This window comes from Sinohyriopsis cumingii, chromosome 16 (genome assembly GCF_028554795.1).
Source record: "Sinohyriopsis cumingii isolate HCF-2022 chromosome 16, ASM2855479v2, whole genome shotgun sequence".
Classification (NCBI taxonomy): Eukaryota; Metazoa; Mollusca; class Bivalvia; order Unionida; family Unionidae; genus Sinohyriopsis; species Sinohyriopsis cumingii.
This window is the reverse complement of record NC_142976.1, coordinates 46693148-46718863: the sequence shown is the minus strand read 5'-3', so window position 1 is coordinate 46718863 and position 25716 is coordinate 46693148. Positions and strand designations below refer to the sequence as shown.

General features: G+C 34.9%; 1 protein-coding gene across 1 annotated transcript in view; it reads left to right on the top strand.

Annotated features, from left to right (window-relative positions):
- Nucleotides 1-25716, top strand: part of LOC149780353 (uncharacterized) — an 83736-nt gene that overhangs the window by 54884 nt on the left and 3136 nt on the right. Inside the window, exons 9-16 of the mRNA XM_089937247.1 lie at nt 1603-1687; nt 2436-2495; nt 6748-6924; nt 7523-7661; nt 9558-9666; nt 10646-10718; nt 11627-11785; nt 13973-14106. Of these exons, the coding sequence (XP_089793373.1) occupies nt 1603-1687; nt 2436-2495; nt 6748-6924; nt 7523-7661; nt 9558-9666; nt 10646-10718; nt 11627-11785; nt 13973-14106 (936 nt within the window). The remainder of the gene's footprint in view (nt 1-1602; nt 1688-2435; nt 2496-6747; nt 6925-7522; nt 7662-9557; nt 9667-10645; nt 10719-11626; nt 11786-13972; nt 14107-25716) is intronic.

Here is a 25716-nt window from a genome sequence, read left to right as displayed (position 1 = left end):
CAAAAAACAGTTAGGTTAGCCAAAAATTTGGTCAGACAGGAAGAAACGTTTCCTGGTTGTTGCAGTGTCCGAAAATGGAGTCAGGCATGACGAAATGTTTCGAGGTTGTTGTAGTGTTATGTATATTTGATTTAATTATATCTGATCTAATATATATATATATTTATTTCAATTTAATTGTTTGCCAGTTATTTTTGTTACATGCTATTGTAATGTAAATTTATTCCCTAGAGATGATACTTGTTTCAGAAAATAGCTTGACCAAGTTCGTTTTTTATTGTATAATGATTGGTTTCTGTCGAGGTCATGATGGTACTATGTGTTTAATTTTATTTAATTTTTTATTTCTTAGAGTAAAATTATTGGTTTTCGTCAGGGTCCCACTGGGTGTACGTGACATTTAACAAGTACCTAATTTCTACAAGCATCCAGAACATGATCACGTAACCTCCTGTTTACGTTTTAGAAGACAATATAACCTCTGCTTCGGAAACTTATTATCAGTAAAAGCTGGGCCGTTACATTGGAAGTTGTATGTTGTGCTGTTTGGAGTTATTTCAAATTACTTCCATTGGAGTTGTTTCAAATTATTTGGATTCAAAATAATTTATTCTTTTGTTCGTGGGAAATACATGTGTTCATGTGAGATTCTTAATTCAAGACAGTTGATATAAGAATGTCTTTTAAATTTCTAAAACCGGAGTAATGATTCTTGTTTCTACAAACAAACTATAGACTTCAAAACTACAGGTTACAGCATACGTCATCGTCTTCCATCTTGGATTCTTCGTGGGGATTCAAACGTGAAATCAGTAGAACATTTTGTAATTAGGACATCAAAAAGCTTTATACGTGGATTATTCTTGGATTATTTTTGGATTTGATTCTTAAAACCGTAAGTTCATATTTTTTTAATTTTTACCGAATTTTTCAGGAAATATCGTATTGTATTTTTCGAAGCTTGTTGTTTTCATTCTTTCTCGTGTTACTCTTTATTCGAGCCTAAACACGTGACATAAGAATTGTATCCGACATAAAAAGACGGGCATTACAGACTTGGTGCAAACTCATTCAAACAGACATGTGCTAAACCTATTTGTAACAATCAGCACTGCACATTGATCAGAATCGCGGTCGGCGTAAATATTACTGAATCACGCTAGAGTCTACTTTAAGACGATTGTTATGCAGCGAAAATAAAAGAATTTGTGTTTTATACACTGGGAGTTTGACCAGGATTTTATTTTCGGGTTCTTCATAAATAGGACATGTCTGGTATACAGTTGTCCTTTTGTCGATATTTCTTGTACGAAACTGAGAAAGGCAGTCTATTAATGAAGCACTTTCTCCATCTAAATAATCAGTCTCAATATTCCACTGTACAATAAAGCAAACAATATAGCGTCGTCCAATAAAGACCAATTTAATAAATACTCAATGTACCCACTATACAAAGATGGGTGGTAATTGATGCTCGATAGACCCGAAACACAATCTTCTCACTCTACAAGTCATCCGAACTCAATTATAGTTTCGGTATACAGATATCATCTAGTACATTCTTTCTTCTGTGTAATACATAGAACAGTCTAAACGTTTCAGGTCAAGAAAGACTCCGTACGCTAAACAAAATAATGGAACGTACTCGTTTGTTATTGGTACATACGGATCTCTCCCGAATGATCAGGTAAATAATCTGTTTCGTTATTTGTGTCATAATTGCATCTCAGAATGGTCGAACAAACAGTTTATGAGATTTCCGATCGGTTTTCAGCTTGTTTTTGTTTTCATTAATGTCGCGCAATGAATTTTTTTTATTAGAAATATACAATTAAACACAAAACGAAACAGGGCCTTTTTTATAAAATATCGATATCTGCAAAACATGTTTTATCAAAATCAGAAGTCATGTCGCTTGTTATGCCATGAACAAAGTATTTTCCTTTCAAGTAAACCACCACGAAGATATTTTAGAATATATACGTTCTCAAAGACAGAAACAATCTGTAATGACATTTAATAGGTTAACTGTATATTGCAAACGGTTGTCAGATAAAAAACATATTGGTAAATATTTTGGAGTAAATACAAACTTGATTGAAGAATAGGAATAGGATTTAGTGTCGAATCAAGTAAGGATTTCTTCATAACAATAGGCTATAGATATAATCCTTGTCACGTGTGTTTTATGGATACGATTATGTTGTATTCAGTTATATGGATTTCATATTCTGTTTTATTCAGTTATATTTCTATCAAGATGGATGTAATATTCTGTTGTGTTTAGTCTTATTCTATTCAGATAAATTTAATATTCTGTTGTATTTACTTATGTTTCTATCCAGATAGATTTAATCTTCGATTTATATGAACTGAAATATTATAAGATGCTTGTCATGACATAAAAATATCAAAATAATGATTGTTCTTCGCAGACTTTCTGGAATGATTTACTTGCGAATGCAACGGAATGGGGACTGATTGTATACGAACAGGTATGTATTAAATCCTTAAATGTATTTTCTTATTTATATGAGTTGTTTTTGCCTGACCTTCACAACTTAACGATCTTATGCACACGTTCTAATTGTAATGCCTTTATATGTTAATTTGAATGATACATACATACATACATACATACATACATACATACATACATACATACATACATACATGCATGCATGCATACATGCATACATACATAGGTACATAGATTCATACATATATAGGTACATACGTACGTGCTTGCGTGAGTATGTAGTGCGTGCGTGCGTGCGTACATGTGTTCATGTGTGCGTGCTTAGGTATCTACACATATACTTTAATGGATGCAAGCATGCATACGTGGCTTTATTAACTCCTTAATCATAGATCGATCGATCGATCGATATATATATATATATATATATATATATATATATATATATATATATATATATATATATATATATAGATAGATAGATAGATAGATAGATAGATAGATAGATAGATAGATATGTAAAGCGAACCGAATGGTGTGTATGCTACCTAAACAGGTACAAATGTGTTTATTTTAAACTTCGTCATTAATTTCGAAATAGATGAAGCAGTTGTCATAATGAATCAGACACTCGTGTGACTCCGTTAGATCTACGCCATGTGATAGTCTGTTTGAGGTCTTTATATATAACGTTTTATAGGCGACTTAGAAAATCTCTAGTAAATTCGTTTCCACGTCGACATATTTGTCTCATTTTCCTGTTAAGGTGGATGTAGCTCTGATCACTAGAGATGCATGATATAGGTTTGCTTATTACTATTTAACTGAAATGTCATTGAACCAGATCACAGATCGAACAAAGCACGAATATTGATTTTTGTTTAAAATCTGCATTCTCGACTCAGTATGTTGAAAATGTAAAGATACAACAGATGTTGATTCAACAAGGGAATTTTGCAAACTCACGTCAATATCATACTGGAAAACAAGCTACCCTATCGGTATGATCTTTTTTTTTTGCCGGCATTTAGCAGAATTTCTATCTGAGTGTAGTCATGAATAAGGATGAAAGATATTATATGGAGCGATGTGTGTTGAGTCACTATTCACATGTGTCCCGTCCGTGCATAATTATGAGTTTCTGGTAACCGAATTATCATGTGTACTGTGGTAGATTGTAAAGTGAATGTACTTGTGGATACGATTGGCTGTGGACAAGTGATGAAATAATATCAACAATTGACAAACCTTGTTACAGCTGAAAAAGGAAGTTGAGTATAATCTGCCACAGTTTATGGTCACCATCTTTGACAAAGATAAGATTTACATTAAACATGTTCAAGAATGTGGAACAATAATGTTGAAATGACATCATCAATAATCTTACTCAGACCGATTGAGGACGCCAAAGATTTGCCTGCATGTCTTCTGTCAATGAAAGGAAATCACACCTTAATTAATCTTATTCAGATAGACTGAGGACTCCGTTATCAGAATAAAGACTGATAAGAGTAGTTATATTGAACATTTATACAACTCGTCGTAACATAGATCAGGTGGAAGCTTACTTCCAGGAGGTCACGTGTTATACCAGGCTACATAGTATAATATTCCAACTAACCTGATATGGGTAACAGAACATGTACCAGACTGTGAAAAAATTATGAAATGGTCCAAACTGTTATAAAAACAATGCATACACGCATTGATGCACTCCTTCTGCCTGCTGGTGTTTGTTTTCTGCATATACTTGCGCTTTCCCAAATAAACGACGAACGAGACAATTCTATTCTTGTGTACACAGCTCTATTGTAATATAGCGTCTTCTTGATAAGCGTGTATGATGCAAGATAGATCTTCAAATGTTGTAACTTTAATAGGCGGGTATGAACGAACGTGTAGAAATGATGGGTGGGATGGATGAATTGCTTACGAAGATGTTTGAATCTGCTGCTTAGTTGTGAAAATGCGTTATCATCAAGTATATGTAAGAATATATAGGTTCTTATTCTCGTAGATTTTTTTAGCACAAAATTCGAATTCGTAGTTCTACATTCACAAAGATTCGCGAGTAACACATTCAAATTTATTACTGTGTATTCTCTAAGATTTTGTTAGCAAAACTTTTGAATTTATGGATCCGTATTGTCTACGAGTTATGAACTACAGGACGTCTACAGGACGGAGAATATATATCGAGGCTTGCATACCAATATCATTGTAAACTAAGTAAGAGATATCATTTAAAGTCTAACGAAATCAAAAGCAAATTTGCAATGAACATTTGATTATATGGCAGCGATTACCTCATCGAGGGTATGACAATTTTATTTACCTTGATGATTACCTGCAGATTGCAAAAAATGGTTAGTAATACCACTACAAAAGTAACATAGCATTATATGACTCCATCGAAAGTTACATGCATGTTACTTTACTGCCTGTTATCTACAAAACAATTGAGAAAATTATTCGTGAACGTTTGGTAACATGGCTCAAAGATACTAAATATAATATACCCAGTTCGAAACAACATGGTTACCAAAAAGGTTTAGGCTGCACAACAGCGAGTTCTGTTGCTGTTGCAATCAGTACAAAATAATGTAAACACGGGTTCACGGGATGATTTTGCTTTTCGTGATAAAAAGGCATTTGATGCCGTGTGGCACAAATAATTACTTTTTAAATTATTCATGTTGGGAATTAAGGGTAAATCTCTCTTTATATTTTTTAACATGTATATAAATTTACAGAGCAAAGTTCTTATCAATGGGCAATTTCCGGACTGGTTCTCAATTGGCCAAGGAATGAGATATGGGGGTGTTTTGTCAACGTTGATGTACACAATATTTATAAATGACATGCTGCGTTAGTTAGAAAAAAAATGGATTTCGAGCAAAGATTGGATCCTTAGCTGAGGAAAATCAAACCCTAGATGATGATATTTCACTTTTGGCTATTTATCCTAGCAATCCACAAAAGCTGTTAGATATAGCATACGGCTACAGTAATAAGTGGCGATTGAAGCTTAGTATCACAAAGGCATACGTTATCATTGTCAGTCCCCAATACGAGAATTATGTCAGTATGAAATGGTATCTTGGACCGTCATGTTTGCCGGTTACTTATTCGACAACACACCTGGGTCGCCGGATTTACTCAAAGCAGACGTTGCATGACGCAATGCTCGATGCATGCAAGAAAGGAACAAAATCTTTTTTACGGTCTGTTTGGTATTGGCATTATACCGAATAGTTTAAATCATTTGGTTGCTGCAAATGTAGTCAAAAACGTAACTTTTCCTTCAATGTTTTATGGAAGTGAATTATGGTGTAACATTTCAAAAAGTGACCTCTCTTCATTAGATAAAATTCTGAGGTATTTTGCCAAACATTCACAATATTTAATGCAGACGATGAGCTGCAGCTACAATATCATCTATGTAAAGGTTATCAGCAGGTGTAATCGAGAAAGAAAACTCCAAGCTATTTGCCCTGTATGAAGCATACCTTGTCATGCAGTGTGCAGCTATCTTCTGCAAATAAGATACCGAAACATGCAACTTTTGCAGTTGAGGAACACTTTTTTGTTTGATGTGCTATAAGAATTTGTATTCTAATATTCAATTTTTGTATTGTATTTAGATGATTTATTGTTATAACATGTAATTTTCTATAGAAGAAAAAAAGATGATCACGATGATGGATCCTTATTCTGTAGGATTTATGAGAATGAATGTTTAATTCATGGATCCGTGTTCTCTATGATTCGTGAACTAAGAATTGGAATTCATGGCTCGTTATTCTTGACGATTTCTGGTCGCGAAATTCGAATTAATTGTTTAGCATTCTCGAAGGTGTGTGAGCACAAAATTCGATTTTTTGGCGCCAAACTCTCCAACATTAATGAGCACGACATTTGAATTTTTTGAATTCATGCTCCAAACCTCCTTATCATGTAAGATACTTCGATTATAAATCGGCGTAAAATTGGTCAAATGTAAGAGATGGACCTGGGTTGTGATAACTCTTTAAAAATTACAGCTCCAAGTGATCCCATTTTGTAATTATAAAGTGTAACAGTTTTATGCTGAACTGTTCATATACTGACCTTAAAGCAGATGTTGAAATAAGTGAGATTCCGGCTATGGGACGTGCAATAGTCAAATGAAAAAGTGTGCAGAGCTGACGCGGAAATCTAATGACCATCAAAACATAGACAATTACATTTCTTGAGCAATAGTAAAATATCTTTCGTTTAATTTACAGGACTGGTTAAATGTTCAATTTGGGTACTTGACAGCCTTGCAAACAAGCCTTACTCTTGGCCATGACTGGCTGGCACAGATGGGAGGTGGCGCTTTGAATAATAATCTGACCATACAATACTGCATGGCAAATCCAAGACATGCATTACAGAGTCTAACAATACCCCCAGTAACGCAGGTAAAGTATTAATTTTTGTCTGTTAAAAACTGAATAGAGAAAAAATAAAATAGTTCGAGCTATACAAAAATGGTATGTATAGTAGATAAGCGCACTTTTTAATGTTTTTGACCTTTCAGCATCTTTACATGAAGAAAGGTTTTACTCCGACAGCTAAAGACTAGTTTTCCTGTATGATTTGTTCAATAATTACGTTTTATGAACTTTCTGAGTGAAATAATTAGCGCTATAAGGACAATAATGTCACAAACAATCTAAATGTGAAATATGTTACAGAATAAAAGTGTTTAAATGTTTCATAGAAACGCTAACCACATAATCTTTAGTGGAATTTGTATAAGGATATTACGTTCCAAATGTAAAACCGTCGCTGTAATGATACACGCCCCTATTCAAACATGAACGAAAGAAAATAAATAGATATGCTTTGCATTTATTGGTCAGTCTCAAAGGTACAACACAAAGTCGTCATTTACTAGCTATGCCGTATTAACATCAGGGTTGTGGTTATTCCCTGGTTGTCGTAGGGTGCTGCTAAGATCGGACGTCCCATAATACCTCCATTATTTAAAGCTATTTGTTTGTCTTTTGTATATAGGGTCGAGTAAGCATGGACTATTTCCTTGATCCTGAGCAATGGCGGATAGGAGTGACCTCTATATTTGCAGCTGCTTTGAATATTCTTCCGTACAAAGACACCTTCTGGACTACTAGAGAGCAGCCAGGAAATCCATACAGTAAATATATAGACATTAGCCCTTCTCTTGTTTGTAGCGGAGTCATTGTCAAGCATGTCCCCATGCCATACATTATGAAACAGAAAGAGTAAGAATACAGCTTTTTCCTTTAAATATCAACTTGCACCTGCAACATTCTCCGTCATATAGTATCTTTACCTGGTAGTATTTTCATGTAACCAAATCGTTATAAACGTGCATGTAGATGCGTAATTAAATTGTCTATAACAGAAATATAGAAATTAATATATTTTGTGTAGATTTTAATACAAATCAGTTATATATATATATATATATATATATATATATATATATATATATATATATATATATATATTATTGAATAATTGATATAAAGTATATTAATTTTTGTATGGGTACAATGGAGCTTGACGAAATATTCAAACATGTATGCATAATGCAAGAGAATATTCGAAGCAGTATTAAATTTTTAAAAAATTATCTATTAACATTGATGGGGAAGTGAATCATATTTACCTTCTGGTCGCAGTTAAGGACAAGATGGAATCTGAAGACATAAGTAGAATATGTGTAACACATTAAAGTTAAATGTTCTCAATACGACCCTTTTATAAACCGGAAATTTTTTAGGCTAGATATCTATTCTGGTCCAAAGAAGCAGCTCTAATGCTATCTTGACCTCGTAATCCTGGCCATCTCCATAAAATGGCTAAACTGTTTGCTCTTTACAGCGTTCGTTTCTAAAACAGTTAGTGTCATCAGCACGAAATTCGGAACACCGGTGTCTAACGATGTAATTAGTATTGATTAATGAAATTACCGCACTTTGAAGTCTCCGTCCGCGTGTAATCATATTCAACGAATAATCAACATTATTCACAATAAAACTGCATATCAATAAAATAACAGCACTTTCAAGTATCCGTCCGCGGTCAATCCAATTCAACGAATGATCAGCATTATTCACAATAAAACTGTACATTCCTCATCACATCCTAGACGGCATCATCGAAATCAATTGGTTAAAAACTTATATTTATACACTAAAGATAATTTTGATACCGGCCAATACAACTTGAGTATAAAACTCTGCTTAACCTTTAAATTTTAACCATCATCATGCATATAGAGTGGATAGTAAAATGTTAAATGTTTTCATATACATGCACAAGGTAAACTCACATTAACAATTGTATTTTCTTGGAATAAAACGTATCTCTGAAGTTTTCATTTTCAATTTTCCATCATGCACATAGGTGACGTTTTCTTATTTATCCCTTTATGGATGTAATCACTTAGCGGTAGCTTAGAGTAACTCATACATGGTATGTTCGTAGGTAGGTACGCATGTATGTATGTATGTATGTATGTATGTATGTATGTATGTATGTATGCATTTAGGTAGGTAGGTATGTAGGTAGATATGTATGTACCTACCTATACATCTATATCTATGTCAGTCTATCTATCTATCTATCTATATATCTATCTATCTTTCTTTCGTTCTGTCTGTCTGTCTGCCTATCTATTTATATAATCTCTCACCATCTATATATCTATACATATAATTATCTATCTATATATCGTTCTTTTTTTCTATGTGTCTATCTGTCTGTCTCTCTCTCTCTCTCTCTCTCTCTCTCTCTCTCTCTCTATATATATATATATATATATATATATATATATATATATATATATATATATATATCCATCCGTATGTCCGTCCGTCTATCTATATATCTATCTATCTAGCTATATATCCGTCTATCAATCATCTATCTATTTATTTAGGTATATATCTGTATGTCTGTATGTCTGTTTGTCTGTCTGTCTGTATATCTATTTATCTATCTAAATATCTATCTATCTATCCATCCATCCATCTATCTATCTCATTTAAAATTATGACTTCAGATAAGTCAGAACTTTACCCGGCTCTGCAGTCCTTGGTTTCATCTCTTTCTGCTGGACCCATTGGACCAGGAGACGCTCTTAACATGACCAATCGAGCATTGCTAATGAGGTAGGCATGAAAATGCTCAATATGTGTACGTGAGTTTCGCTTCTAGTCCTGTTACGTTGAATACGAGCAAAGACATTTAACAAATGTTCAACATTTCCACTTTTTGAGAGTTGGCAAATTGTTTTTATTTCGCAACGGTATTCGGGGATTCTAGGTAAGACTTGCTTTTAAGCTTCGTTCAACGATTTAAACTTCGTTTAGTGTTTGTATGTTAGTATTTTATTGAATGGACTCCTGCAGAGCAACTCGAAATATGTGTTCATCCAGTGATTATTTTTATGGCGTGTTTCTTGTTGTCGTTGTTGTTCTTCTTCTTGTAGGGTTTAACGCCATTTTTCAGCACACCATAAGCTAATCATGGCAGCCAGTATTAATGGTGGAGGAAGAACCCGGGAAAACCCCGGAAAGAACCACCGAGCCTCGAGAAGCTACTGGCAAGCTTTCTCACATACCCACATTGGCCGAATCCAAGACTCGAACCTACGCAGACAGAGATGAGATGGCAATGATCCGTAACGGAGAGCGCTTTTGACCACTCAGCCACTCGGAGCCCCATGGTGTGTTTCAATTATTATTTAAGGCACACAGTTCACATGACAAATTTATTTCCTTATTATCCTTAATATTAATCAGGGAAACACAACAGTAATAGTATTCTTTATTAAAGAAGGAGACGAATAAGTTTAAAAGTACCTTTAAAAAGAAAATGAAAGATAAGTTCACCAGGATGAAATATCTTTAACATTTGTGTTGTTATTTTGTTTTAGGAAGTAATGGACATAACACACAGAGACACATAGATGCACAAGCACACACATAGAGACACAAAACTCGAAAGTGTAATATACTTGTTCCACAAAATATCTGTTTGAGAGGCTATGAAAAACCGATATTCTGTTTGGAATGTAAAATGATATTAGATGCTAAATATTTGTCATTAGATATTGCAGTAGAGTACAACATCTGACTTTGGCTTTAGGTGTTGTCGACAGGATGGGTTGATCTTGAAACCTGGACGACCAGCAACCTCCATTGATCTGCAGCTAATTCAGGTATGTCCTTCTTTCACCAGTTATTTATCAATTCAAAGAATGAATATCGATTTTTACATATCACTGACAGAAATGAACTCTCTACGATCTGATGTTCAAAGATATGCATACATTTTTGTAAAGAGAAAATATACGAACAGAAACTTTTGACGATCTAAAGATCTTTCCTGCTTTCGAATTTGTAGCTTTTGTATATACAATTTATATCTCGTCAGCTTAAAACTTGGTTGAGAGATGAAAACCTTTAGGATTATGTGAATAAAATTATATGTTTAATACTTGTCACAAACTAGTTAAATTACATAGCTAGGAAAATAAACTGTGTCTCGTTAGACTTGTGTCAAAACACTTTAAATATGATTGAATTAAATTAAATCTATACTAATTTTGCAGCAGGACCATTTCTGAACTGGTCTAAGAAGTTATGATAAAGAAATTTAACTTCTTGTGACTTAACATACAGGTCAAAAAGAATTTGTAAGAATAGTTTGGAAAGAACGCTCCTACTTTTTAGAAGGTTTTATGTCATGGTGTTCGGGAAGGGAATGAATTTCTCAGTAACGTCCCTTCCCTTTAATTCACATGACCGTTATGAATGAAGGACAAAAATATAAAATGAAAAACAATGCATTTCACGTTACTTGACAACTGACAATCTTTCCTATTAAGACTCCAAAGCGGACTGGAAAAAACGTATTAATTTGGAGACGGTCGTATTTCGCAAAATATGTTTGCTTTGTTTATAGCAAATTGGAATCAGTAGTGTGACTGCTAATTAGGAGTGGTATTTATTCAAAGGTGTTCTCTGTTTCCAAAGATTCCAAGATACAAATTATACTAATAAAATGATTGTTGTAATTTACGTTTATATTAATCATCTATATTTATAAAGATCTATAATTTTTCAGGAGGCTTATCATGGCGGTTTAAGAAGTTTTGGAGAAGTATGGTCTACATCATGTATTATTAACGCCACAGATAACACGGCAGAGTATGGAATTCTTTTCGCCGCTGACTTACAAAAGAATATTGATGTCAGTGTTACTGATCTGGGTTTTTCTACGAAGGTATATGTATATACTTGTTTTGATGGATGACAATGTCAAACGCAATAAAAAACTAAAGAGGGAGTTATTGGTATTTAATGCATCGTTAATGAACTACCATTTCCCGTAAACTCGTATATAATATTCATTTCTTTTGAAATTTGTATAAATGTTTCAACTAATCTTTAAATTTTAACTTCCTCCAGAAAATAATTTCCAAAGAAAATATCAAAATGGCGAGCATCATAAGCAAGTTGTTTCCCGTATATCTGGTGATTGAATAAAGGTTTGACTAAAGCATATATTGTGTTTGATTGAAAAAAATTAGACACCCAGTCTAAACATAATGCAATGCAATAAAACAAATTAGTCACTCAGCCTAAGCAAAATGAAATGCAATAGCATAATTATAAACCCAGTTTAAACAAAATATAATGTAATAAAATCAATTAAACACTCAGCCTAAACAAAATACAATGTAATAAAACAAAAACATGTTTTGATCATTCAATTATTTTGTTCTGACATGTATAATATGTTAAAGAACCTCTGTCAAAATATTTTGCAAAGAAAGTTATAAAACAATACAGAGTCTAAAATCCATTAAATAGAAAATCGATTGAACAAAAACTTTAAAAAGAAAACGAGCTAAATCAATGCATCAATTAGAGGTGTAATTCATCATTAACTTGAACATAAATGTGATTAAAGAATACATTCAATATAAACTTGATTAAATTATACATTAAATAGAAAACGTGATTAAACAATAAATTAAATAGAAAAGCGTGTACACAACACGTTAAATACAAAAGCGATTAAACAAATTATTAACATGAATTTGATTAAACAACACATTAAATAGAAAGTAATTAGACATTACATTACATAGAAAAGAAACAAATACTACATTAAGGAGTAATTATATTGAACAGTATCGCAAATAAGAAAGTGTCTAAACATTAAATTAAAAAGAAAGGTGAAAAATAGTAGAAAAACAAGTAACAAATACGTTAGCTAGAGAGAGATTAAACACTACATTGAATAGAAAAGTAATTAAAGAATAAATTTAATTCAAAAGCAAACAAACACTACACTAAAAAGAAAACGATTACATATTACATTACATGGACGCGGGTTTAGACAATACATTGAACGGAACAGTTCTCAAACAGTACATTAATTAGAAAAGGGATTAAACAATACATTAAATAGAAAGCAATTAAGCGGTATATTAAATAGAGGCGTGATTAAACATTACATTAAATATATCCGTCATTAAACATTACATTAAATGGAAGCGTGATTAAACATTACACTAAATAGAAGCGTGATTAAACATTACATGAAATAGAAACGCGATTAAACGTACATTATTCAGAAAGCAATTAAGCGATATATTAAATAGAACCATTATAAACATTACATTAAATATAGGCGTAATCAAATATTACTTTAAATAGAAACGTGATTAAATATTACATTAAATATAAGCGTGATCAAATATTACATTAAATAGAAGCGTGATTAAACATTACATTAAATATAACTGTGATTAAACATTACACTAAATAGAAGCGTGATTAAACATTACATGAAATAGAAACGCGATTAAACGCACATTAAACAGAAATCAGTTAAGCGATATATTAAATAGAACCATTATAAACATTACATTAAATATAGGCGTGATCAAATATTACATTAAACAGAAGCGTGATTAAACATTACATTACATATAAGCTTGATTGAACATTACATTTGATAGAAAAATAAGTATAACATGCCTGAAGTGCAGTGCCATTTCTGATAAGTTAACGTTACATGTTCTGACATAATTATTACCACATACGCCGTAGATATTACGTCACGATTCTGACTGTCGTAGTTCAATATAAAAGGATATTGCCTTGTTTTACAACAGACCTTCGCCAAGTAAACTTAATTTGTTATAGGATATACTGCCATATACGTCAGCTTAAGCTGAATATATAATACACAATAATCCCTTCGTTATTTCACATAATAATTGTACAAATTGACCCTCTGCGTGATATATTCACCCATTGCATCATTTTGTCTTTGTTTTTATTTGGATGTTTTTGAATTATGCTGTTATGTTCATTTGGTATGCCTGATTCCATTAAAATATTCACCATAGGAGTTATATTTCATATCGAATTAATGACTTTTTCATCTCGTCCACAGTTGTTGAGGGGCATTTATTTCCCCTACAATAATCTACATAACTGGCAGTTCTTCAATGTATCAACGAAGATTAGATTGCATAACTGTACGAAGCTGGACTTCTGCTTGTATTATTTTTCGCCTCTAATCGACAGGTAAGCGTTATTTTTAAATTATTGCATCTCTCTCGAACAAGCAATATGTCAATAGATCACATGACTGTATTATTGCATTTGATAGTTTTCAACACAACTAGTACTACAGTGAATACAACTAGAACTGCAGGACACACGGTACTAATTATACGGAAGAACAGTGAACCAGTCTAGAAATGGGTGAACAAATAATATAGTATTTAAGGGTTTGGTGGTCCATAATTGCTTAACAATGACAATTTAATTTTAGTAAAAATATCTTTTGAGATCCTTTATGTAATTTTAAAAAAATATAGACAAATTTCTACTGATGCAATTTTAGTATTTTTACAGGCGTGACTCAAGAATACTCAATCATGAAAGCAGCCCCTGATTCATTTTGTGCAGAATAAATAACATGTGTTTCATGCACATGTAGATAAAGAAAATGCCGCGGCTCATATGGTATTCTCCACACATAAGCTTGCACCAAGGTAAAATGTGCATGGAGAATTATAGGCCTCATCATCAGCACCCATACATTGAATTTTGAATATGATAGTGTTTCCATATTTTTACCATTGGAATTGAATTAGTACCGTGAGTCCTATATGCGACCTATACCATAATAGGAGCTTGTTGTTTCCATGGGTACCATGTGCATCCAGAGTATCATTTTGGTGGTTTTTGCATATGACAATCATAATGGAGTCTTTTTCTCATGGTTTGGATGTAATTTTGGAGAACAAATCTATACAGAAGACATATGGGAATGGTTTCATACACTGGACAGTGGCAGTAGATAGCTCAGGCCATGGGGAAAAGTGCATAGTATGGCCTGATGGCAGAATTTCATATGATGGTACCCACAGATTGGCCTATATAGTTAAATACCATTTAACACATGCAACAATTCCCCAAAAGGGGGTGGGGGAGAGATTTTAAATGTAAACCACCTATGTCACAATCACTTATGTATCAATACTAATCATTTAATGTTAGAGACACATACAGCAGATCAAAGCAGAGAACATAGTACAAATCAAGAACTGTGCACACAAAACTGCACATGCTGCATTGCCTCAACCTGTAAATTGCATTATTATATTTCAAGTCACATTGAATATCAATTATATCTGTCTTATTTCTTATCACAGAATTAAACTCCTTGACACCTTTTCTATGTTCAGCTTGTTTCTTATATTGGTACATTCAATTTTTTGCAAACAGTATTGGAACTTTTCTGCATCCCTTTTGCTGAGGGAGCAGGTAGGGTCATTGTCACTTGAAAGAATAGTTTTCAACCCTTCATTCCCAATAGAAGTCTGCAAAAGTCCTATCTGTATTGCATTATTTACACAGGCGGTTTTTTTTTCCGCATCTTCTCTTCGGAATCTCCTCATACAGTTGAAACATTCTTGATGTATAACTGCATGGTGAACATATTGCTCTCTCTCCCACCACACCAGACCTCTTTTCTCTTCATGTACCAAGTCCCATGATAGAAAACCTTTATAGTCAGGGTGTTGGAACTGGTGTTCTCGGAACACATTAAACCACATCTAGGCATTTTTTCCTGTGTGCACTAAGCGATATGTGTTTTGTTCACCAGATATGATTTTGTGAATAGATGAAAACAAGCTCATGTCAGAAATATGGTTTCATATTTGAAACAAAAGCTATTTATAAAGTCAAAATTGCTCTGCACTTACTATCAAGTAATAGTAAGGAATCATTTAGCTGTAAATTAGAGCTTGCTACTTTGTTTGCCAAATCGAGGTGTATTACCTCCTCTTTGACTGTAATTGAGTGATTGCAAGGTTTGCTTTGTTTCTCTTTTTCCAATAATGTATGCATTTTATTCAGCTTTATATTAAAAACTAAGTAATTTAACACTGCTTATAGTGGAATGTAGCCACAGTAATGATTTTGATACTTTTTCTGAACTTTTTATTAATTTTGGGTAAATGTAGGTATAGATTTATGTATTACACAACTTTAATATGCAATTCAATTCTATTACTTAAATTTAACAAGTAGTTTATGCAGTGATACGTTTGATCAGTGTCCTCGTTATCGCATAGACGTGCAAAACAAAAATCATAGATATAGACCTCAAAGGAATTGCAGGCCATATTTTCATTTCTCAAACGTTGTTGCATAATATATTATGGGATATATGATTTCGAAGGTGGCGATATTTACGACCATATTTAAATTCTAAATTATTCTTGTATGTGACGTTGTTCATTGCATTTCTGTATAGTACAAGGTAAATGGCTATGTGCAATCTTTGCTAAGATTAGGTCAATATATAGGTCTCCGTATCTACAGTATGGATCAATGCATGAAAGACACTTTACACTGATCAAATATATGAGTATATTGTAACGATATTTAACCCTGATCAACATGAGTATTTTGTAAAGACACTTTGCTCTGATCAACATAAACATCTTGCAATAACACTCTACACTAATCAGCTTGCGTGTATTCTAAAGACACTTTACACTGATCAACATTAGTATATTGTAAAGACACTCTACACTAATCAACATGAGTAAATTGTAAAGACACTCTACACTGATTAAGTATATGGCATAATGGTTTAATTATATGCTGCCAGAAAACATTTAATGCACGTTATATTCATATGAAGAACGGTTTATATTTAATAATAACTGAACGTCAAAGATGGCATTACGCCCAGGACTTAAAAACAGTTGTTAAATTACAGACTCATAACATTTCCTCGATTGGGCAAACTTTATTTTGTACCACATGAATATTTCATTTTTAAAGATTTGGTTTTAAACCACTCCAATCCATCATGGAATAAAAACAGAAAAAGAATGGACCCACATACACTGCAGCTACTCATAAAAATTAATTTGTAATTAATTAGAAATATTATAATATTAATACCTATGACTGGATATAATCAATGCAAAGGGCTCCACACAGGGAAGACCACATGTTGTGGCCAGCAAATTGTCAATGAATAGTGATGGATAATTGGCAATCCTGTGAGAAAGTTATTTGTTGTTGGTGGTGTTGTTGTAGGGTTTGACGCTATTTAACGCGACCAGTATAAATGGTGGGATGAAGAACCCGGGAAAACCCCGGAAAGAACCACCGATCCACGAGAAGCTACTGGCAAGCTTTCTCACATACCCACATTGGCTGAATCCGAGACTCAAACCTACGCAGACATAGGTGAGATGGCAATGATCCGTAACGATGAGAGCTTTAGACCACTCGGCCACTTGGGGCCCCTCATATGAGAAAGGATGGTAGTCCTATTCGAGGTGAAACACGCCACGTTGTTATGTAGGTAAAAACTCCATGGTGGTCGGGAAATGCGATGGAAACTCCCAAATTGCATTCGGGTGATACGTTACCAGTATGTAATTTATGTGAAGGATATGCATTCATATATATTAAGTTATTTTCCATTGGATAGATTAAATTAGGTGAGCAGGTTGTGTGAAATGCTTCATTAAGTAGCAAGATCTGTCACATGGGTTATATTTCAACATATAGTCGAAATAGACTATTGAAGGTGTGTATTAGCACAGAAAAGAGCAATCAAATTCGTTTCTATTTTTAATTTATTCCTATTTTGGATTAATTCATATATCGGTTTCTTGTTAAATATGTTAAAGTCAGTCTGCAGATGTGTTTAAAGTCTTATTTAGATAATTGTAGAGGGAGCATTTGTTAGGATCATTAGGTGGATTTACATAATGCTCGTTGGACTAAAACTATTATTCTAGGACTATTTTAAATTTTTTCAAAGTAGTTCTAGACCATATCATCGTCTTGTACGTTCGTGGATCTGAAATTCATTCTGAACATTCTACCTTTCTGGATTAAAATAAAACTGTTGAATATTATATTGGATTAAATACCAAACAAATATAAGTTGCTCTAACATGTTGATTTCATAATTTTGAGAAAGACATTATGTGTAAATCTGACAAAACTTGTTGGTTTTTATTTTTTCTGTTTCTTAGTTTATGACGATATAATCGTAACAGTTTACACCCACACACCCACTCCCACCCACACAAACTTATATATATATATATATATATATATATATATATATATATATATATATATATATATATATATATATATAAAGATGGTATAGAGAGAGGGAGAAAGAGAGAGACGAGAGAGAGAGAGAGAATTATAAATATCCACCAACAATAACCGAAAATGTAGTTATATCAAAGTATAAAACTTAATATTAGTAAATACATCGACTACGAGAGTTTGGACGTTATATTAGTTTACCAAAGAACTGGAAAAACACAAAACCAAGTCGAATGTGAATATACAACTAATTTCAATTTAATGTATCATTAAGGTTGCAAGGTCGTCACTTACGATCAATAAGATCAACATCAACCCACTAGAAAAACCGACTATGGAGCTGCGATGGCTTGTAAATAATTATATATTGCGATGGCTTGTAGATAATTATATATATATATATATATATATATATATATATATATATATATATATATATATATATAATGGTCCAATCAAAATGATACGGTATTTTTTATGCGTACCTGTATCGATTGGTAATTATTGGTAATGTGAGATCGTTTATTTAATTAATCCGATCAACCTCGTTGTTAGCATCCTTGTAATGTTTTGTTGGCAAACAACACTGTGCGGTAATTTTATCGCCGAGACTGGCTTTGATCGTGTTGAGGTTGTCCATCTCGGCTATTACTACAATGTACTGGGCGGCAGTCAGAGCGGTGTCATCGATGACATCCGAATATAATTTAATAATGCTTCCAAAACTTCTCTGAACCACTGTCGTGATTGTAATATGACAATTCATGTTATCATGAAGACACTTTCATATTAATTTTCTACCACCGTTAACGGCACCAGTTATGATATATATATGCCAGTAAAAGCCGCGCCTATAGGGACGCCGAGGACTGAAATGTGGTGGCTATATCAGTTACAACACGGCCAATTATAGCCGTATGAGGTATGCCACATGCATCATCAATGTGGGCACTGTTGCGTTCATATCGATGAAATATATGATGGTGTTTATGAATTGCTGTACTTACAAATGATTTAGACTGAGCAATGTCATCGCTGCGATCTTGTTGGGAATCAATGATAATGGTTTGTAAAGTTAAATAAAGGAAAAGTATCCTGCTTGCACAAAACATTTATCAGTTGGCGTTAAGAGATCATGTTTGATAAACACCGTAAGTGATTAGTATTTCCCCATTGAAATAAACTTCAGATTCTGTATTGCTATATGATGACACCGGACAAATTCCGTTAACCTCAAGTATGAAAGGTATTTGTCCAAAGTTTTCTTATACACCAACTCCAGAATCAACCACGTGTGGTATGTGTTGATCAAAGTCTATTCGGATGTATTAATTGTCTCAGGGAATTGTTACATACCACTACCTATATGGGCAAGATTTTCTTTACTTCGCTATTGAGATCACAACGTAGTTCAGTAAACTAATCGGTGATTGAATTTGTATCCGAAAAAAATCCTATCGTGTTTGTAGATGCGTTTATATCCCCATCGATATCATCAATGTCATTTTTGTTGCGTGGGTTGGCTTCGCCTTTTATAGTACGCTCAAGTGTTTTCATAATATCAGTTATGTAATATGTGGTTGGTGCACCACAGCAACACCAACTGTTTCAGTTTTCCTTGGCAACGTCAAATTCAGGTGGCATCCCTATATCAGATGTTCCCGGCTATTTATCGCTGAGAGAATTTCTGTTGACATTTGTTTTCTTTCCGTTTCGTCGGATTATGGAGCTTTACCGAATCAAATGGTGTATCGTCATCAATATGTTTATTGCGAGTGACCAGCGCTGCGAGAGAAATCGCCGGAACTTCGCTCGAATCCGGGTATTATTATTGCCTTGTCAGCATCGTCATGGCATGTCTCGATTTCCATGCTACCGATGATACATCTGGCGCTCTTAAATAATGCCATCACGCTTTACCGAAGGGTATTTGCAGTATTATTTATTTTTGTGCGTTTTCCATTAATTCCAAAGAAATATGTTTGTATCCTGAGCATGTATTTATCTGTGGCCCCGATCGTTTGGTACACGAGTATTATAAGAAACATACCGATAATCTCGGACAGATTCATCTTTGAGAACTGGTTCGACCAATGTCCAATGCTAGGGTTTGATACGCTTTTAAACATTTTTTAAAAATATTATTGAAACAATTTTATATGTGATGATTAACCCGAGTCGGTTAAGTCTACATTCTGCACTAAGATTCACGATTATATTGTCCTGGGTATTTGTGTCAGCCAATTTAGTTAGTCGTTAGATTTCGACCACATTCATAATTTTACTGACCGCGGTGGCCATATATACACTACGTGGCAAACGTACCATCGCGGCCTGCCATTCCAGTCTTAGTGTTAATACTCTGCGTCGATGTAAATCTCAGCGATACAATCGCTATGGAAAACTTTGTGGCGATTTTATTGAAGAGGACTCCAGCGTCAGCAATGTAATAGCTTCCTCATCCGCCGCCTATACAGCCTTATTATGAGGAACCCCACGAGCCTTTTTACCTTGTGGATTAGCAAGTGAAATACTATGCTTAAGGACCAGTTTAACGGCTTTACTAAATAATCATTTTATAACATCAACGACCCCATATCCCTTATACGCAAGGAACGAGGGGCAAAGTGAGTTTACAGTTTGTACTGGAATGACAGTGTACCAGTGTATGATTGCATTGTCAATACCTTGTTTTTAAATGTTAGCATTCTAACTCATGGATCTCTAACACTCACGTTGCTGGCCGCTAGCGCCTTGCATCCATATACACTAACTACTACAAGGATTGCTCAAGGCTTATTTAGTAAATGCCCATTTTGATCTGTCGATGTAAATCTTATATGAGAAAGAATAGTGTTATGAAATCGCAGAAATACCGCCTGCGTGTGCAGGAGAAACGTTCGGAAAAGAACTGTATAAAATATAACCGTTTTGGTCAGGTGGGGTATTTGTAACTTGTTGATAACTGCCATCAACTGAATAACATATAACATTTACTCTGATCGTCGATATTGACGCGGAACCTAAGATTATTATTTCCAGTGAGAAGCCCGGCGTTAGCTTTTCGGGGTTAATCGTAATCTTGTCATTTTGTGATTTTTTGCTATTCCAATAAAATTCATCACTGACTTCCTCAGTTTCATAAGCACCTATGGAAATTTACACAGCGTGCTCGTCGCCAGCGCGGTACCTTGAATTCCGCAAAAAACCCATGAATTATTATATGGTAAACCACCAAATGTTGCCGATCGATGTTTAGGCCAACTAATGCCACACGCAGTTGTTCCGGTGGTAAGTAGATGGTTACTTGGTTCTATAACTGTGAAAGAAATTATAGCGTCAAGTTCTTGTGGTCGACAAAGACATCACTGTGGTCGTGCTTGGAGATGTGTTTTCAATTATACGTTGACGTTTGACGAGCATGCTGGTAGCAATCGCTTGGGCAATATCCATATTTTTACCAGAGCGTTTACGATCAATCTTGCGGTGATGACAATTATGAATCACCTTCTGCTTCGATAAGTTCACGATAATCCTCTTGGTTTCAATCGTTGCACAATTTAATTTTTCATCCCGGTAGAAAATGTTGGCTTGCATCCGTTCTTAATAAATTTCTGGCACACAATCGCTAAAGAGAATGTGCTCCTGCGTTATATTCTTATTATTACACGTGAGATCTCTCACAAGCAATCGTGCCAGTGATGTGGTCAATTTCATCAAGTACTCCCTTTTCCTAGAACTGTAACTTCTGCACGTATTGTGGCCTGTTCAGATCGTTCTGATGCCCCAAAGACTGGTCCTTTTTGTTTTGGCAACCGGACATTCACATCTGCTGTGGCGCCTCGGATTGCTTGAATGTCACCTGCCAGTTTTAATGTCTGACACGTCGCCAATATTTCCGCGGAAAATCACTTATGTGGCTTAATTGGCGTGCATCATTTTTCATTCTAACCCCACGAAAAGGTATTAATGGGTTGGTTGAAGAGAGAGTAAATGCAATCGTACCGCCCCGCGCGCTTGGTAAATATCGCTGTAGCATCGACATTCGCTACACAGCTAGTTTATCTGTTCGTGATATTATTGTTGATCATGATCTCCAAAGATTTTTTGGCTGTGGTTAATTATCGTGACTATACCATATCGAGGCCGACTATATACCTCAGTGGCGTTGACATCGACTTGGTAACAAACCTATGTGAGTAGCCAACAGTGGCAGACTGTGTAGGAGCAAAGAAAATATTGAAACGATTTTTATAATCCATGATGCCTGAACACCATTAGACATGAACATTTCTAAGTGTGTTCTAGTCTACCTGTTGAACATATATAATATATTTGCTTATATTTGACTTTTAAAAATATGTGTGCAACGTTGTGTCCTATATATCAGATCTTTGTTTTCATGTCCGGTGAGAACATATCTTTGTGGTATTAGACTGTTTATTTAAGACGCCGGTGCAAACACCACCAGATTTTAGACGACGCTAACTATGCTACCAATGGACGGCTTTTCCTCAACATCGCTGATGAATGCAACAATGTATTCGATGGAGGCTCGCCGTTAGAGGTGAGCGCACTTTGGAAGCTCGCTTTGGCCGCCTAGTTGTAGTTATACATGACATTATCACGTACCTGCGCTTTTCAGCACCTGGTGTTACCTGTCCCATTGGACCAATCTCATAACGAGGTTAAGCAACAAATGAGTTCTACCAGATCCAGACGGCTATATGCACGAATGCTATTGGCGGTAGCGATGCATGATGTTGCACTGGTTTCGGTTTTTGTTGAATATTTTCTTTCGTTTCTGTCCCATTAAAATTCAAATGCGATTAATTGGGTCATAACTATCTTCAAAAATGATAAGCTTGCATTTTAATAAAATATCCATACTTTTGATTTGTTGATGACGCCGGAAACATTCAGATGCACTAGTAAGTGCAGTCATCCGGAAAAACAAACATGACATGTCCTCGATGTGGCGCGAAAAATATAAATTGATGTACAAAAATAATTACACTCGGAAGCGATCTCCCATCTACATTGGAGAATCAATCAACTCATCGTAGTCGTTGACGAAATACCCAGGCGAGAATGATTTATCGAGATTCATTTTGTGTGGCCCTGGGACATGATTGGATATTCTATTGGATTAAAATTATTGTACCAGTCCAAGTTAGAAACCGCAATAGACACATCGTGATATCGTTATGATTTCTCGTATACAAACGCTAACCTAACACAAAGAAATATTGCCTACCTCACGCTGATTGACGCTGTAATCTCCATCAGTCCACAGATGATGGGGTAGCGACCTACGCTGTTGTTAGTAACAAACGCTTTGCGACAAAGTGTTTGGCTGGGGGCGGCAAATATTTGTACAGCAGTAGTGTATTTATAATACTACTATGCTCATAATATAATCAATTTAGTACAGTCTCAGTGGCTATTTGAAATGCATCGCAGCAATCAGCAAAGTACAAGGGTCGCTCGCTTTGCTAAAATGTTGCCAAAGATTGGTTGGCGCGACAAGCATTATGGCAGATTTACTTAACAGGATAAATATAAGAAACATTCAACCTTATGTGTTTTAATGTCAGAACACTAATATAATCTCATCAGGCTGATATTTTATTCTACCACACGAGACCATCATTGATATAGCCAGTCGATCCATATAATCTGCACCGTTGACATCCAAAACAATCCCTTGTGGTTGCAGGTACCATCGGACGCATATAGATGTGTTGATCAATACGTTTCCAAAATATTTTGCAGGTTGAACGGGGCCGAGTATTTATAAGAGAAGCAACTGTGTTAATGAAACGCAATGGAGTCAAAATGCACCAGACACATGTTGGAGTTCTTCGTGATCAAGCCGTATTCGAATGTTTAAGCATACGCTCGAGCAACGATTACTGAGACCTCATTATGCGTACGACATGTTGATGCTGGTTTCCACTGCACGATCACGAAATTGAGTAGCAACCCTTCTTAAAGTCATAGCCGCTCTTAACGATGAAGCGTTGCTTGCGTTTGCTCTGATACCTGCTAAGAAAACTGAAAAAATAGCAAAAACTGTGCTCAGGACTAAATAAAATGTCACTTCCGCGAATGGTCACAATGTACCAATCATGAGCAGCGCTGAGAGCCCTGTCATGAAATATTTACACGCGCCTGGTAAACTTGAAGTTGGACTAAGAAGCGAAACAGATCCTATCTGAAGCTTAATCGAGCATGTATTGTCACTTATGGCCGACCCAGGTGCTAATATCCACGTATCGGTTTGTCCGTGAGTAACTGCACTTGATAACGGCGGATACATACTTACCGAACAAGTGGGTTATGCAGGAGAACGTCGGCAAGCACTCCAGGTGCTAGCATAGGGTTCTAACACATCTACGTCGGATGCACTCTGCTGAAGTTTAACTTACTGCTGCTGAAGATGATCACGAGATTGTTTTCGAGAACAAAAACAACATATATCGAGGATGTGAAATATGTGCTGAACATTACATTCTTTCTGACTTTATTTAGGATTATTTTGGATTCATAATACTTTAAGTTCTTCTTAAATGTTTGATTTATAACACTCATAATTACATTGCTTGTTAAGCTGTACAAAACTTGTTTGTTTTGCTTCTTTCTGTTCCAAATTCACACAGTACGACATCGTACTCAACCATGTTTAAAACTTCTTTAACCTCGCAACGGGCTCACTACGTAAGTCCTTCCATATTATTGCACAAGGAATATATTTGCTTTACAAGCTTGCGACTGTATGTGTAAGCCTACATGCAAAGAAAAGAATCTGTGGAATTTTCAAACAGGTTAATAGTCAGCGTTCTTTTCCAGAACGCCCCCATCATTCAGATACACCTGCTTTAATGGGGTGCTTACCATTGGAGCCGTTGACGAATGAGCTAGATTATTATAGCGTATATAATTTTCTGACGTATAGTACTTCGCAAATATACGTAGGGATCTTATCGGTTTCTTTTCCTTAATCCTCCAGATGCCATACGAAGACAAAAAACTCATCCGGTTCTGTCACAGCCAGATGTGAACGTTTCCTCAGCGCTACCACAATATGTTTATTAATTAGATGTAACTGTTTTCTTTCACTGTAACATGAATCTGTAGCAACTCTAATAGCGGTTGAAGGAAACCTATTAATCATCGATGACAAGGTAATACCGGCGTAAGAAGCATTTATGGCCATAAACGAGACGAGTGCACTTTGGGAATTTTGTTTCACTTGCCCAATTATATACGTATCTCGTCAGTAAGCGTCACAGTTGTTTTGGAAATAAATGTACCAGTGTCCTTGATTAGAAAAAAGATCATCCTGGTTGATAACAAGCCTGTTATTCGGACGATTGCAATCCGCTGACGATCCTATTGCAAATCTAGCTACCATTTTCCTTTAGAGCTCTTTTCGTTACGCCTGGCATTTCGTTCGGCTCACAAAGCCATACTTGTTTTGTCGCGTATGTGCTATGATCGCTTCTGTCAAGTTAAACTTGTAAGAGC